The sequence below is a fragment of the Aplidium turbinatum genome, chromosome 6 (assembly GCF_918807975.1).
Source record: "Aplidium turbinatum chromosome 6, kaAplTurb1.1, whole genome shotgun sequence".
Taxonomy (NCBI): Eukaryota; Metazoa; Chordata; class Ascidiacea; order Aplousobranchia; family Polyclinidae; genus Aplidium; species Aplidium turbinatum.
This window is the reverse complement of record NC_137477.1, coordinates 18,112,050-18,129,357: the sequence shown is the minus strand read 5'-3', so window position 1 is coordinate 18,129,357 and position 17,308 is coordinate 18,112,050. Positions and strand designations below refer to the sequence as shown.

General features: G+C 36.7%; 2 protein-coding genes across 2 annotated transcripts; both read right to left on the bottom strand.

Moving 5' to 3' along the window:
- Positions 1–256: 256 nt before the first annotated feature.
- LOC145771534 (snRNA-activating protein complex subunit 3-like) lies at positions 257–4,533 on the bottom strand. The gene is made up of 8 exons (XM_082583232.1): positions 4,395–4,533; positions 4,026–4,156; positions 3,278–3,455; positions 2,218–2,364; positions 1,942–2,126; positions 1,349–1,516; positions 1,158–1,242; positions 257–867 (listed from the first exon to the last, which is right to left on the bottom strand). Exons 1-8 carry the CDS (start codon positions 4,485–4,487, stop codon positions 694–696), a joined length of 1,161 nt encoding a protein of 386 aa, XP_082439358.1. The 5' UTR covers positions 4,488–4,533; the 3' UTR covers positions 257–693.
- On the bottom strand, positions 4,531–14,049 carry LOC145772465 (snRNA-activating protein complex subunit 3-like). The gene is made up of 8 exons (XM_082584343.1): positions 13,936–14,049; positions 12,978–13,105; positions 11,173–11,371; positions 10,585–10,731; positions 10,104–10,288; positions 9,117–9,284; positions 8,529–8,613; positions 4,531–8,086 (listed from the first exon to the last, which is right to left on the bottom strand). Exons 1-8 carry the CDS (start codon positions 14,047–14,049, stop codon positions 7,913–7,915), a joined length of 1,200 nt encoding a protein of 399 aa, XP_082440469.1. The 3' UTR covers positions 4,531–7,912.
- Positions 14,050–17,308: the final 3,259 nt, after the last annotated feature.

Sequence of the window (17,308 nt, the reverse complement as noted above, 5' to 3'; positions counted from 1 at the left end):
ACCTGGTAAGAGCGAGGTTTCTCCTTTTTTTTTTCTTTAACGCGGAATGACACTAAAAAGTTGGCAAGACCTACATGTGCCAAAGCTAGGGCGGATCCAGCAAGTAGCCTGGGGGGGGGGGGGAATAAATCACAATGTGTAGGCTAGGTAGGTCTACATTACTCCGACCTTGCAAATACACTGTAAATAAAGTCACTTTTGTGTTTTAGAGGTGGGGGAGATTGTCCCCTTTCTTAAATCCATAGCTGACCACAGCTTACGTGGCAGTGATTTATTCGAAATTCGATTGGTGGAAGGTGAAATTGATGAAAATTGAACATATTTAGCTTTAGTAAACATCACTTTGCAAGTCTAATAACTTAAAGAAACAATAGAACACCAAAACAATACGCGGTGATTTAAACAAACTTAGTGATATTTAATTTGATGCAAACATAGGGTCAGTAGCCTAAGTCAGCATGAGGTCTTAATCAACCAACAGTTTTTTTGATACCGGTGATGATCACATTTTCACGCCAAATTTAAGGATGACAATAAATCGATGTGTAGATGGGTAGCCAATCATAGCCCAGACCATGATATCCGTTGAGCTCATTTGAAACCATAGTCTATAAGCCTCTGCCTCGTCACCAATACTATCCGTTTCTTCGTGTGAGATGAAAGCAGTATATACTGCAGTCAGCAGCGCTGTTGTTATCCGTTGAGCTCAACAACATTAGTCCTCGGATAAGCTGTGAATTCACCAAGTTTTTTTCCTTGCTTGTCGTAGTGTAGAGTTTTGAAGCATCGTTCGCAAAAGAACGCAGGATCTGAACTAGCCAGTGTGTCTTCTCGGGTTAACCACGTAGAAACATAGAGGCCGCATACCTGCAAAAACGTTCGTCAGGTAACCTGTCTTCAATTAAAAAAAAAAAAATCAGTAAGCAGGAATCCATAATTTCGACCATGGCACACATGTTTCTACCAGAACTAGCTTACACCAACCAACAAGGTTGGTGTAAGCAGGTTCATGATTACAGATTTAAGCACTTTCCGTACTTAAGTCTGCACTCATGCGCTTGAATCATCGCTATTATATCTTGCATTGCCTATCCGAAGCAACTAAATAAAGTAAAAGAAATAACAAAACAAAAGGCTAATCTCATCATTGCCCTCACCTGGCAGGGGGAGTTCTTTCGATTGGGCCTCGATACGGCAAACGGGTAGCTGCTTCTTGACTGGCAGTCGCTAGAGTTGAAAAGTCTGTAAAAAAGATTGTCTCGGTTGAAGAGAACCCGACGTCAACAACAGTTGTATCATGACAAGTTAAAAATTGACATGCACGCATGGAATAGAAACTCAAACAAACCGAATGTCTTTGATAATGACGACATGTTCACAGTCTCCCTGGTGGAGGAAGATGTAGGGGCAACCAAGTCTGACGTTCAAGTCATCAAAAGTGTAATCTTCCATGCTGACGCTTTGTGTGTCCGGTGGAATGAAAGTATCACCAGATTCCGCCCACTCGACCAGATTCCTACATCAGGGACCATCTGATATTGTTGTTACGGAATTGCGGCAAACAGAATACCGATGGCGTTATATTGCATCAGATATTAAATTATTTCATGTTTGATTTTTACCGCATAAGATAACCTGTGCGACCAGAAAAGCGTTATTTGTGCATCGACATACAGCATCAAAAAGTATAACACATTAAAAAAACGTCATTCCCTCATAAGATGAGCATTGAGCAATGTAATGGTGCAAGAAACGTTAGTGAAGCAATAATACAACCTACATGTTCCTGCTTTTACTTTCTCATTAATCAGACAAATATTTTAACGATTACAAGAGAAGTAAATATGCCTAAAACATCCTACCTTTTTGAATGCATTTTGTACTTGCTTAATTTAACGCTAAGTACATAAGTACAGTTTTAAGTTTAAGTTCATAACGTACTTGCTTAATTCAACACTTTCTGGAGCTCTTGTGTCGTTAAAGAAAGTGTTTTCTATAAAAAATAATGAAGAAGTGCAGATATCTTTCAACTTAATGTCCTTTGGGTGGTCTGGGTTGGCAGTGAAATCTCCCACCGGTTGCTCGCTCAACACACATGGGATCTTGTCTCGAAGTTCTGTGAGATTCTGGGGAAAAAAGATGCTAAGGTCTTTAAAGCTATGGAAGGTGCAATAATACATCCCAATGTTAGGAAATAACTCGAAAAAAAAACTGTACCTGACTTCCCAAAACAAAGTAGTCCACACTGCAAGCTTTGTGACGGCGAAAATCCCTCGGTAAGCAAACACAGACAGTTATGACAGACTCAGGACATGCCACTTTGTCGTCTTCGCTCTTAGCAGGGGTCTGCAATGCTTGTGCATGCTGAAGATAGATGGAGTTTACTTAAGTTGTATTAATATACTATTTTATTTATTATTATAAGGGTAGTTCTCAATTAAGTAAAAAATAAACACAAATATGAGGGTATGAAAAAAAATCTGCATCAATGTGTTGAAACTACTGATTCGCAATACAGACTGAGCTTCATAGAAGTCTTCCGAAGCACAGAAGGATATTGAAAGACAGAGTTTCATAAGCTCAACCCAAAACTATTATACATAAATAGTATAAATACATATCATATATAATAAGTAGGCTGTAATTTTAGTTTCATATGGCAATTATTCTTCGGCAAAACTTGACGAATATTATCACCGATACTGAAGGTGTTTATTAGAATGAAATTTGAGAAAGCCATTAAATTGCGCATTTTTTGCACTCAGACACGATAAAGATATAACTTTTAAAGCAGTGATATCCACGGTGATTTGAAAATAAAACTACAAGTAACCCAGCTATTAAAATAATCGTAATTGAAAAGTCGCATCCCAAGATCGCCAGACTGTTGTAACTTACAGTCAATACTATATACTATCAAATTTAATAATAATAAATACTATATACCAACAAGTATCGATGACGATATAATATCAATGTTAAATAGACGTGAATCAATGTTAAATAGACGAGCTAAAATTGCAAAAGTATGTTCTGAACTTTCCGCACATTTGTGACATTTTGTAAAGCTGCGCTGTTTGGAATTTGTACAACGGTGACTTGTGTAATCACACAAACAGCGAAAAACTGGTAGTTTTGTAACAAAGTTGTTGACGATTTTGAAATGACATCAAAACAGACTAGGACACATCTCGTCCCCCCCCTTCTGGCTCATACCAGCGAGGACGTCGCTTTAGGCATAACCAACGTCTATGCATAAAATACTACATAATCTTACCAAAGCACAGGTTAATTGAGTGTATTTTGATTTCAAAAGACGAGTTGAGCGCTCAGACTTGTTCTCATTGAATCTCTTCCGGTAATCCAAAGTTAGTAAGCCACTATCTGCAGGTACACAGCTTAGGTCTCCCCAATTCAAGATTTCAATTTCACGAGGGCAAGTCAAAGATGAAGTGCTGCGTTATATAGCATTAAAGTATGAAGTTTAACAAACTGTAGCAAAAAACTCCATCGACCAACAATTCACTGCAACTATTACAAAGCACGGAATAGGAATTTCCCAAGTGTGGCTTTGAATCGCCACAAAATCTCGGAGCAGGACTTGTGATGCAAAATGTATTAAAAAAGGGGCATTTAAGAAGTCATAATGCAGCACCTGGAAATCGTACAACGGAATGGCTCAATGTGGCATGGTGCGATACTGATGAGCCCCTGCCCAGCCTCATGGGCGAACCACGTGTCTAGCGCTATCAATTCTTGCTACATTGCATTTTTCAAAGTATTGGCAAGAACTTTGATTATAACCTACTGAAGTTCTCTAACCACTAAAAGATGACGCAAGTCGGTGAGGTTACTTTGATTTCACATATATCTACTTGGATTTGTCTTGCTCAAATTACAATTTAGCTTGTCACAAAGCTATAATGTACACTGTCGAGGACATCATAACCTGACATTTTTATAACAGTTGAGGTCGATTGCTGCAAAGTGTTAAATATAAAATTGTCTCAATTTAAAAAACATACTTGCAAACTTCTTCTAATTCTTTGATGGTTTCTTCACTCACATCCATTTCTTTGCTGATACTTTTGGCATCAAAAGTTCCTTTTTTACGAAAATCAACTTCAGTTTTTGGAAGTAGCTCTTCACAATTTTTCTAAAAACAAAAAAATAACATTTAGGTAAAATCATTGCACCAATAGCAAAGTAGTCTCAGTGTACCAAAAACACAAAACTGTTTGCCAAAATGACACGTATTTTAGCGTGAACACAAAGCTACGAAATATTGCATTACGCATTATTTTTTGACACTACCAAGTCTAACCACATTAACTCAATTGTTTTTCAACATCAACCTTGAGAAATTTAAAAACTAGCATCGTCATCAAACTCACCTTAAATTGACCTAGGTTAACCAGCGAAGAAATAAATCCATTTTCTTCTGCTACATTAACGAAGTTATTCAATTTGGCCCGTATTTTTGACATATTGGACACAACAAATTTGAAATTAACTAAATGTTAATAATGCTCTGCAAACAAAAAATTATTGGTGTTTTTGTAAACAGGAATAGAAGCAAAACCAAAAATATACACTGATAAAACTATTTTTGACCTCAGTATCGTTAACTTGTACAACTAGCAAACCCAGCCATGCATAGAGACATAGTCTATAGACCTAGTCTGTTAAACTGCAGTGCTGGAGTAATGGATTTGCCTAGATTGCTTGGAATTGTGAGAGATCAACAGGTAGCGATCCTTGTTCAAAAAAGTACTGTTTCTAGAATAATTTAATTAAAATTGAACTTAGCCTATGGAATAAGTATTTTAACACAACATTCAAGCAAGAGTTCGGTCTTCTTAAAAGTCTTTGATGAAACCAAAGAGTATCTGCTCAAAAGTAGCTTTTTTGGTGTAGTCCGATCTGAAATGGTAAATGATTACTGTCGGGCTCAAACTCTTTCATGGTGGTAACACATTGGCATCATATTAGGCATGTTAACTTTATAGGGCTCCGGTATATAACTAACAAGAAAACTACAGCACGTCAGGTCACTGTGACATCATAAACATTCAGTGTCTGCGCAATATAACAAAAAGATAAAAACATATTCTTAAAGGTAGAACAACAACGTTCAATGACAAATCAAAACATGTATAGTAAATATCGTAGTAAATGTAAGCGAGGAGAGATCTCCAAAGTTGTATGTTCATATCACTAAGCTCAGGTCTATGATATGAGGTACAAGAAGAAGTCAACCACGTGACAGTAAACGAAGCGAAAACTCAAATGACAAAATTCTTCAATGAGAATGGGTTTACATCAGCAGTGCAATGTGCATTTCCTAATTTATGTGTTGCACCATGGCCACCTGAAGATCCGGCCTGATTTGTCACATTTTGCAGATTTTGATTACGGCTACTGCTAGTGCTTGACCAGGCCTCGAAATTCACGGCGGACATGTCCGCCGTCACAGCATGTGATGTCCGCGGGAAGTACCCTCTAGATCGGTCATATTTGTCCGCCGAGAAATATCGCAGAAACTGGCGATACAAATCGTCATTGCATAGCACGAACAACTGTTGCAAGAATATAATTTGCGCTGGGAATGCGAAATTATCGCATTCTAAGCGCGCATCTAGACAAAGTTAATACAGTACTGTATCTCTTACCTTCCATTCAAGCAGAAAAACTTTCGAATTTTACGTTGCTTCAACGATTGATGACATTGAATCAGCGTAACAGAGGTGAATTCTTAGCTAAGAATTGATGGGAGTACCGGTACTTCTACACTAATCACGCGCAACTTAGTTCAAGTCTTATGTCACAATGTCTGGCTTTGATCTCCGAGTAATATTGATAAGGCAAGGTTGGTTACAAAGTTAGATTATAAGAGTATAGGCTACTACAGCAAGATGCCGCAAAACTTAAGTTTTGATATTACAGTAAGAAAGAAGAGGCCCAGGAAAATTTCTGAAAGTGAGAATGAGGGCGATGAACCTACTACTAGGAATTTTAGTGGTGATAGACGCATATATTAAAGGAACAACGAATGTAAGGATTAGCTCTGTCAAAGATCACAACACATCGTTTACCCCAAGCCATCAATTTCCGGTCATCAAGGCCATCGACAATATGAGTGACAAAAAAAAATCAAATTAAGAGATTGTTTGAAATCGCATATTTTATCGCTAAAGAAGAGCTCGCATTTACGCTTTTCCCTCAACTAGCCGGTCTGGAGAAAAGACACGGAATAGATCTCGGTATCACGTATCTTAACGACAAGCAGTGATCTCGTGGAGATTGGCGCACGTCTTTGAAGATCGATGTTATTGAAGCTCTATTCATGCGCATATGTTTGAATGGCCTTGACTGCGCTGATTATAACTCCGAGCCTGCCATGGTCTCGTGAATACTGATACTATTTTGGAGAGGCGACCGCATCACGGAGAGGGGAAAAAATAATTGTGCTTTTTCTAATGTTTTGTTTATTCTTTTCGTCACTTTCGCTCACATGACACGCAAAAATAAACCTAAAGAAAAAAGCCTAGTGAAACTTTGCACATCAGAAAATAGTAGCGTTACGCGTTAGTGTAGAAGTTTTCCGACTCGTGCCCAGAACATTGTGACGCAAGAAGCCACACGACCTCGTTCGGTGGAAGTTAATCAGTTATGCAGCGGATTATTTTTTTATTATTTATTTGCATCAGACACAAAAAGTCCATAGAATTCAAATTTTTAACAATCATCATATTATCATCATCATATTTAGTAGCTACACGGCGTCAAGCGCACGTCGTTGGTCTGATGAAAGCTTTTCAGAGTGACTTCGCTGAAATTTTAAAAAGCCTAAACCGTAGCTATGGTTCTCAAATGGCGAAGACTTATCAAGATAAAGGGATTAAGTATGACGATCGACGTTAAAACTGGTGTGTCCGCCGTAAGACTTAATTTGTCCGCCGAGATAGCTGCTCAGACCGGACACGTTTGTCCGCCGTCAACAAAAACGAATTTCGAGACTTGTTGACTGATATTTTTTGAGATGTTTTTACTTTTTGCGGTTTCCTAATGACATTAAACTTTTTTGTTGCCTTGGGGAAGCAGCAGCAAATGAAAAAAAGTAAGTTGAACAACGCTAAATCAGACTGTTATTGAAAAATTAACAGTCTGACTAAAATCTTCGAAATCAAATTTTCTTTGTTTTTCAACATGTGAGGATGTTAAAACCTATTGTGATATCTGGGGAAAAGAGAAAAGAAAGCGTAAAAATCTAATTTTTAGAAAAATTTATTTAAACGTTCGCCCAAGGTTAGAAAAACCGGGAAATTTCTGCAAAATGTGACAAATCAGGCAGGATCTTTAGGTGGCCACGGTTGCACTAAAAGTGTGTCCTTGTCTGATGACTTCTAAATGCTCATAGGAACGCTCATTTTCAGGACTCACAAACGTGACCAATTAACTATCTTTGTCTATGGGGCATAAAATGCTGAACAAGTTTTCATTTTTATTCCAGTGCCGACAAAACGACAACGCTGTCAATATTGACAGGCTTGCCTTGCATACATAATAAAAAAAATGTCATTTAAATGAGCTTCTTCAAGTAAATCCCGCGGGTATTTTACTTGTAAATTCTTTTTGGTACAATACGCAGAATACGTGGCAATAACGCTCTGACCATCACAAAGTTATTCTTCTTTCGTATGAGACAGGATTGTTAAAACTTCAGGGCAGGTGATAGAATGCCAGGTGAGTGTAGCTTCGTCCAGTGCTGCTATATCATGGATTCCATTTGGTGCCTTAAAAATGGGACATTCAAGAACGACATGGTCAGCAGAAACATGAAAACCTTAATCTCAGGTTGGGGACAACGTGCTGCAACGTCGTAACAAACAATTTATAACATCATCATTCATCAGTACTCCAGTTCTTGCACATTAACACGACGGAAGGCTGTGAATTTGCCGAGCTCATTCCCATCCTTGTCATAATGTAGTGTTTTGAAGCATCGCTCGCAAAATAGCGCCGGGTCACTCTCAGCCAATTCGTCACCACTGGTGCTCCATGTTGCCAAATTCAGATCGCACAACTGCATAAAAAGAAATCAATTCTAGAAGATTGTGAATAAAAACAAAGACAAAATCGTAAAGTACACTGCATCTCAATGTTAGGTTACCGGTACATTACTTTTTGCGATAAAGACGTTATTATTTATGTCTTTTAGCAGAGGCTACTTAAACCTAAATAGTTTTAACCATGTTTCTCATAGCTATCAGGACAAGAGGGCGTGCTCACCATGATGAGTAAATGGAGAAAAGGTGGTTAAGTGCTAAAAGCTATAGTTACCTTTAAAGTCAAACTGTCCTACCACCAAGCTAGGCAATTGATTCGCCTTTCTTTTCAGACGATAGTCAGTTTAATCGCAGGGTATACTGTATTATAGAAAACCAAGCTTTCCAAAAACCTCGTGCTTTCAAAAACACTATTTATTGAAGCTTTTATTTAACTGATTTCAGATGCAAAGAGCTAACCTGACAGTATCTCCCTGGTACGTTAGCTCGTGTAGCAGTCACTGGGTAGCTGCTTCTAGACTGGCAATCGGTGCTGTGGAACAATCTATGAGAGAATCACATGTTTGTCAAGAATACCTCTCAACACGAAGCTAGGAAAACTTGCATGAAAAGAGCTGACACTATTTTGGGGAAGGACACGACAACCTTTTCAGCACTACCTAATAGCTGTAGTTTTATAACTTTAATTTAAAAGTAAATGTATGCACGCAGAAACATACGAACATATAGTGAAAGATTGAAACATGTCATTCTTCAATTCAACCAATAACACTGAAGATGCAGTTCTAAGAAACAAAGCAAAAACATTGTTAACATATTTGCGATAGTCGTTCGTTACATGGCCATTGGCCAAGTGGTGACATTGCTTGAGCAACCCTCCAAAGAATGTTAGTTCTACACCTACCAAGGGTGGGCGCTAAATGAGATACACGAAAGTTAGGATTCTTGTTACCCTTCGATTTTTGATACTTTTCGGATAAAGTACACTATATGTTAATAACGCAAAATCCAGTCGATCCTATGTTTTTTTGTTGTGAATAGAAATACCTGATATCTGTAAAAACCACTATATGTTCGCAATCTCCAAGGTGTAGGAACGTATATGGACAACCTAACCGAACTTTGAGGTCGTTAAATGTGCAGTCTTCCATCTTGCGGCATCGCGCCAATGATGGAACTGCCGTTTTCACGGTCTTTGACCATTTCATGATGTTCCTGTGCCCAAACACGCATTCAAAGATTCATAAAATAATATAATTGACATTGACAAACCAATCGCTTATATGCAAAAACAAGTTTTCAGCAGACAAAAACTCGTCCTGTTGACATTCCGTTAACATTTGACAACGATAAAGTAACGCAAATAGAAACTTTTGCTAGATGTGTAGTTTGTAAATGATTTCCAAACAATTCCTCTCTAAGAAAAATGTTTGAAAAAATATCTCAATCCGATCAGACATTAAACACATAACTTACATGTTGCTAATTTCAATAATTCACTTAGTTGACTCTCATTAAATTTTCTATAAACACACGCAATGTTTCTGCAATGCAACAGGTTTCACATAAGCAATACATCGACAGGCGAAACCAACTACACGCCGTACCCCGTACGAGTCTCATACAACTCAGCACATTGCAGTTGAGCAAGTGACAACTGAGGTAAAATTTCAGCAAGTGGCTAAAATAGGTAAATAATGAACCTAAGCCAGTAAACACTGACCAAGCCAATACTTGGCATGCAACAAGTCAGTAAATTCAGTTTAGCAGGCAATCCCCAAGTAAGTCCGATGCTAGATGAAAATTTCATTTGCTGATTTGCGCAGTAGCTGAAATGTACATGCTGAGGCGTCGCATGCCGAGTGGTCCAACCCGCCGTACGCGGCAAGTTATGCTCATCAATAATAAGGAGCAGTAAAAAAATGAACCACCTCACGCTCAAGTAGCAGCGGTTGAAAGCCTCTACAAGTGTGTAAAGTTGTCAGAATCAGATTAAATGAATTTCTTTAATCAAAGTAATATAATGTTGCTGACCTGCTTAGATCGAAAGTTTCCGACGAACGTAAATCATTATAAAACGTATTTTCAATAAAAAATGAAGACGATTTGCAAATATCCTTCAATTTAATGGAACAACGATGTCGGGGATGGCCGATGTTTGCACCGACAGGTTGGTGGTCCAATGTGCATGGTATCCGGTCCCGCAACTCGGTTAGTTTCTGTCGAAAAAAGTGAAGGAATTAGAAAAAACATAACAAATCGCACAATAAAAAAGCAATAAATTTTCGCCAATTCCTTTCAGTGATAACTGGGATCAAAATGTCCCTTTTGAAACCATCGCTTACAGAGAAGTAGCTTTCAAAATAAAGCTTAATGCAGTTCAAGTACCAGGAAAATGCAAAAATATCACATCATTTGCTTATTCTTAAAAACTACGTTTTTTTAACAGTTAGAGAATACACGAAATATCTATTCTAAACCAATAGATTTTTCATCATATTTAATCCACGCTTACCTGGCTCCCAAGGACAAGAAAGTTCACACCACAAGTTTTAGTTGATCTTGTTCTAACCCCAAGACCGACTTTGACAGTGATGACAACTTCAGGACACATAATTTGATCCTCATCACTTTTAGCATAAATTTCAGATGCTTGAACACGCTAGATGAAACATAACAATACATGCAGTTGAACAACACAATCCTCGAGTGCAAATCATAACAGGTGAAGTCAAAGTAAAGAAATGTAATATATATATAATATATACATATAAGAATAATTGGGCATATAAGCAAATAAAGTCAACCAACAACATGGCATTTTTCATATTACAAAGAAAAAGAAACTGCAAACATGTTTGGATAAAGGAAGCACTTAAAAAAGATCCATATATATATATATATATAATTAATTTGATTCTATTTGAATAAGACCCTTCTGATGATCCGTTAAAGGTGAAACAGGCTGTTAAGGATTCAGATAGTAATAACTATATAATATTTGATTTAATTAATTTGGTATGTATATCACAATATCACATTTTTGCATCAACATTAAGTAAGTTATGTATAGAGGATTTTAAGAAAATTTACGAATACCAACCAAAGCACAATCCATTGGTGAGTATTTTGAAATTGCCACTGACTGTCTCATTTTGTATAATGGAGTGTCTGGTGTGTGCCGCAGCTCATGAATTCTTGACCAATAATCAACAGAAACTAAGCCAAGGTCTGAAGGAGCAGAACAATGTTCATCCCAATCAACTATTTCATTTTCTCGAGGGCAAGTCAACAAATCAGGGCTGAAATACAACAAAAGTTGGTTTAAAAATAGGTCACTTACAAAATTCCATAATGTGGCGGAATGATTTGAAATGCACATTCTATCAGGTTGCAATAAAATACCACGGGACTTAGGGCTTTTACAAATGACTTAACAATAACAAACATTGGGTAAATACTTTTCTGCATATCAGGTTTAACCCACAGCATCTAGCAACATGTATAATACAAAGAAAAAACAAGACAATTTTTTTCAGGAAACTTTTAATATAGTCAATTGATATGAGTGGAATTTGGTTCGGTAAGTTGATCACCATTATGATATCTGAAGTGATTTGTGTTTAGTTGGACACATTGGGCATGTTTAAGAAATCTCCTCAAGGTACTGAATTGATGTAAACAAATTTTATTTGATATATATTATATATCATGTAACGTATTTAAAAACATTATAATACCACTGCTAGTACAAACTTGCTATATTACATAATATATATATTATATAATATTTGCGAGGTGTGGAGGGGAAGACTTCATTCTCGACAGACAGGCCACACCCTCGCAGGGTTGTTTTCTAAGTGGTCAAAACTGGGTTTTGACCAAAACCAGGTTTTGTTTTGACCAAAACCAGGTTTAAACCGCTTAGTGGTCAAAACTGGGTTTTGACCACTAAGCGGTTTAAACCTGGTTTTAACCAGTCAAAACTAGGTTTAAACCGGTCAAAACCCTGACCTGACTGGTCAAAACCCTGTAATGAGTTGCTTGATCGTGTTCGCCAGAAAATCACTGAAAATGTGAGGGAGATGGTAGAAGGTGAGGGAGGAGGGAGAAGGTGAGGGAGAAAGAAAAGACGAAATTGACTGGTGAATGAAGCATTTGAATATACTGGAGAGACTTGTTAATTCCAATTGTTCAATTGAGGTGTTCTAACTTGCATAAAGTAGATAGGCATAAGGCATCACAACTTGTTCCTTTTCCGATAATCCTTTCTTGGCTTGACGTGTACTTTGCTTCAAAGAACGAATCATAAACTATCCTGTCTTTAATTTTTAAAGCATCTTAGAATATGCATTCGCATTGTTTTATTTTAACTGGATAAAATTTGATGGCAAATGTTTTTCATAAAAAAAAATTGTTGGAATAAATTCTTGTACTTCAGTTGGCTGTGCAAATTGTTCATCGTTCTACCAAGCATTTTTTGGTTCAGCAGAAACTTATTTTTAGAATTTGAATTTTCTCAGTAATTAAAATAACCAACTGATTGAAATATCAAAAACAAACAGAGAAGTTGAATATTTTTTGTTCCAAACCAAGCATTTAGGTTATGTTGATCAAAACAAAATATAGTTGAACATCATTACTAATAACATGGAGGGTAATACTTTTAATTCAATTGAAAAGCAACTTGATTCATACACTAAAGGGGTTTTGACCAGCAATAGGTGGTCAAAACCGCCCGGTTTAAACCAAGTTTTAACCGGGCGGTTTAAACCGTTTATTTTTAACCGCCCCGGTTTAAACCGATCAACCCTGCACCCTCGACATGAGGATTAATTTATGGCCTGTACAATCAAAATTGGTTGATGATGATATATCATTTAGAAAAAGTAGTATCAAACATCATACCTACACACTTCTTCTAATTCTTTGACTATCTCTTCACTCACATCCATTTCTCGACTTAAACCTTGAATGGTAAATTTCTTCTTGCGAAAATCTATTTCAGATTCTGGAAGTATGTTCTTGCAGTCTTTCTATCAAAAACAACAAAAACTCTATTAACATTTTGGGCTCCAAAAATATTCAGGAGAAGCAAATTATATACAGAATAAATATTTAACCATTTTTTAATGAAATAATTGTGTATATTTTCTAGCAAACTAATGTGGGATTATTTTTCTTTGACAAGAATAACGTATTAATTTTACCTTGTCTAAATAAATATTTTAGTGCTATAATATCCAATTCTGTAGCACAATTGAAGTCTTTAGTATAAATAGGTGGTAAGTCAAAAAGTTGTTAAAAGTAAGTTTTTCAAAAACCTAAAAAATGCTATAACATATTTCGGAGCTGGTATAGAAGTCCCCCCCCCCCCTTGGCAACTCATGACAAAGAGGAATTGACCAAAACATGTGGATTGACGTGTGTAAACAGTAAAGCAAAGGTAAAGTAGTTTCACCCTATATGTTTGGTTGAGTCCTGTCTTTGTTATGAGTTACCAAGGGGGGGGAGGGGGATTTGTATACCAGCTCCCATATTTCCTTATGATGGTACGGTAGGCTACTGAACAAGTACGATAGGCTACTGAATATTGAGAACACTCAATGGGAAATGTTCGATCTCAATTTCCGAAGTGTTTAATCCTAACTATACTTGCATCATTCAAGCGTTTTTGCAGATGTAAGCCATGAAAAACCATAGAGCCCTGCAGCATTGAAATAAATCTGCATAGACTAGGCAAAAAGCTCCACAGTACCGGTACCACAGTAGTTCAATTATTTCTGACAAAGAAAAAACTTTATTTCAATTTTTCTATAGGCTACACTATTCAGTACTCAATAATTAATATATTTCAAAAACTTACTTGAAACTGGCCAATATGTACAAGAGGAGAAATAGCTCCATTTTCTTCTGCAACATTCACGAATCTAGCAAATCTATACTTGCACGATTTACTCCCTCCATAGGCATTGTTCATGGCATTCACAGATTGAGATGAAATTCAATGATTCATATCCAAAGGAACCACCAAAACATACATGATGTGATAAATAAATAAGCCACACAATGCAAATTTTTTTTACAAACAAACACAAACCATCTACACAAGATAGAATGAGTTTAAGAAGAGATTTAAATGACCAGTGAATATGAAGATAGTAGATATAGTATTAAAAGCGTTTGCTGAACATGAGTTTAGTTTCTAATCTACATTTTAGGTTCTTTATTTTTAATTGGCTATTACAATCACTGGTTCATTTTTTACTCACAATATCACGACAAATACACTGGTATATTACATAGAAGTGAGAGAATAAGGAAGCAAAAGACCTTATGAGGTCACCCAGTCAGCTTCCACCCCAGCAGCGGTAATTTACAGAAAATATTACCAATGAAAATTATACTGAAAACACTTTGAGAAATTAATGAAACGTTGAATAAGGTTACAATCGCAATGTGGTGGTTACTACAGTACAAGCCATAACATGAAAAAATTGTATATGAACATGACATAACAACAAAAACACAGAAATCAAACAAAACACAAAAAAGATCCCAAAAGCTGTCAAACATGTCAGATCAATTTCCACCGATTGAACGTCTGCGCGACGTTCGAAAGGACGTGGGTTCGACACCGCTACAGAGCACGCGGCTGTGTCTCAGCGAAAGACACTTAATGGCAAGCCAAAATAAGGGGAGCAGCTGACTCGAAGACTATATGTCACTTCGCTGCTTCCTGTCGTCTGTTGTATCGCATCTGTGATCGCAGTGTACTGTATGTTATCGCAATGGGCGCAAATAAAAGCATGATTATTATAAAAAACACATAGTGGAAAAAAACACTATTGTGGAAAAACACATAAAACACATAAACACATAAAAAACACTATTGTGGAAAAAAAATCATTGCTTTAACTTTACATATCAAAATATATGATGATAAAAGGTATTTAAAGTTGGAACTTAGAATTGTAATTTGCACCATGCTATCAATATTTTATATCAAGAGAAAAGTATGATACCTTTTATTACCTTTAATTACGTAAGCCCTCACTCTGAAGTTGGAAATTGGAATTGTTTTCAAGAGTTTAACGCATGAGTAAATTTCATTGCAATACGCAGTCAACCGGAAAACTGACAAATATGTGTTATCTCGAGAAAACTTTTATTTTGTCTGTTTCCTGAGTAGTACCAGAGCCACTATATACATATTATGCCACTGTATATACATTATGTATATAGTGGCTCTGGTAGTACGGTACAAGAAACTTTACGATAATTGCCTCTACCCAGTGATCGATTTCGAGTAATGGGTAGTAGCCAAATTTAAGTCATAAGTAGAGTAGACAACCGGAAACAGACATTGCCGTCGGCTGCAGCGTGGGTCAGGTGTACGTCGGAAGGCGTACACCGATGCATAGCGCTCAAGTCCGCTTTCCCGCAATGCAGGATAAAGATGAAAAACAAACAAACCATAACAATCTAGATTCCACAACAGACAGGAAGCAGTCAAAGGTAACGCCTAAAACATCACACAACTAAGGCGAAAGAGCCATGTCCATTGAGTCCTGTCTTTGACTGGTATATAAGTCCCCCCCCACCCCCCTTGGTAACTCATGACAAAGACAGGACTCGATTTAATTTTCTCTTTCGCCTCAGTTGTGTGATGTTCTAGGTTTTTCCGCAGTCAAAGACTATATCAGTCATTGAGTCAGTTTTGGATCTTAAAAAAATATCTTTTTACCAAATTTTAACTTAAAAAAAGGACAATTTGAATCTTTTTTTGGACTTTTTAAATCATTTTGTATACATGCTTACCTTTCATAGTAAAAATATAAATCTTGCTCAAACCTCTTCTGTTGACTGCAGGCTAAAAAAATAACGAACTAAATTCTGCAATCACATGACCTACCTGTTGAACTGTTTGATTCAACGTTTTGATTGGGTAACTCCAATTATGTTTAGCTCTGAGACAAATCCGGGTTTTCATTTTGGATCATCCCTTGAGTCGCATGTTATTTTCACTTGAATTGTAACCATAGATTTCCTAATTGCAACGTGTATCCTGGAGTGTTTTCATAGGCTATGGGATGTATTTTGAAATTGTTAACGCACTGTAATTTTTAGATTTTGATCTGGCAACTCCTTTCCCTCTGTCTATTTCTTTGATGTCGTCTGCTGTCAGCTGATCCGAGTTAATCACTTTATGTTTGCCTTTGACAAAACTTGCCAGTTAAGCGTTTAGAGTCTAGAGATATTTCAATAGAAAAGAGTTTAGTTTGTTCATCTTGTCAATCTAGTGCCATTTGTCAGAAAATCAATAGACATGTGGACAATTACACTCATTTAGCCTTAAACATAATTAGACAACTTAACATACCGTAACTGCGTATGGCCTATTTAAACAAAATAGATTGATATTGTCCAGTGATTTCAACCCATGAGTGACCAATGAGCAGAGATGGGCAAGATCACCAGTATTGGTGATCTTGAAGATCAAGATCACAAAGAATAGGTGATCTTGAAGATCAAGATCACTTTCAAGATCATTTTTTGTGTACTTGAAAAAAAATGAAGTTTTTAATCAATGATGTTGCAAAAAATAATAACTATAAGCAATCTGGGTAAAGGTATATAGTTGGTATTGCTAACTTTTACTTTTAACTACTCGATCGCTGGCCTAAGAATTGTAATAAGTTAGTGACTGTTGCTATTATAGGCCTATCAATTGTTGACGTAGTTTGCTTAGAATCGCAACGTCACCCCCAAGGCCGAGGTTAATTACAGTAGTTCTGAAAAGTCGCAAAATTTGCAATTCATTTTTTACCAAATTTTTTTCTGGGTCATGTGGGAGTTTTTATTCGTGTTACTAAGTAGTTTTAACTTTCACTGCATTATGTAAATGTTTATTGCACCATTTACCCACCTGGCAACTTTGATACTGTTGTCTGCTATCAAAAAAGTTCAGAGGTTTGCGGTCTGACAAACCGCTCCATACTCTGACCCTAAACAAGTCTTGGTCTAGTTGATTTGCTGCAATAAACCACTTTACATGACCAAAGTCGGCTAGAGTCCAGATTTTTTAACACTGCCATTCTAGACTTTTGAAACATCTAAAATTGGATCAATAAAAGCAAACATTTCTTTAAAATTCACATTAAATCATTTTTTATTATACGTCAACATAAAGTACACGGAAGTTGACTTCTTCATTATGACCCACACACAAAACTTTT

Coding starts and splice junctions, on each gene's coding strand:
- LOC145771534 (XM_082583232.1), bottom strand. CDS start 4,487: ATGTCAAAAATACGGGCCAAATTGAATAACTTCGTTAATGTAGCAGAA. Junction 1,517..1,941: donor GAAAGTGTTGAATTAAGCAA/GTACGTTATGAA, acceptor TCCCTGATGTAG/GAATCTGGTCGAGTGGGCGG. Junction 1,243..1,348: donor GTCATTATCAAAGACATTCG/GTTTGTTTGAGT, acceptor TCTTTTTTACAG/ACTTTTCAACTCTAGCGACT.
- LOC145772465 (XM_082584343.1), bottom strand. CDS start 14,049: ATGAACAATGCCTATGGAGGGAGTAAATCGTGCAAGTATAGATTTGCT. Junction 9,285..10,103: donor GAAACTTTCGATCTAAGCAG/GTCAGCAACATT, acceptor GTTTGGGCACAG/GAACATCATGAAATGGTCAA. Junction 8,087..8,528: donor TACCAGGGAGATACTGTCAG/GTTAGCTCTTTG, acceptor CTTTTTATGCAG/TTGTGCGATCTGAATTTGGC.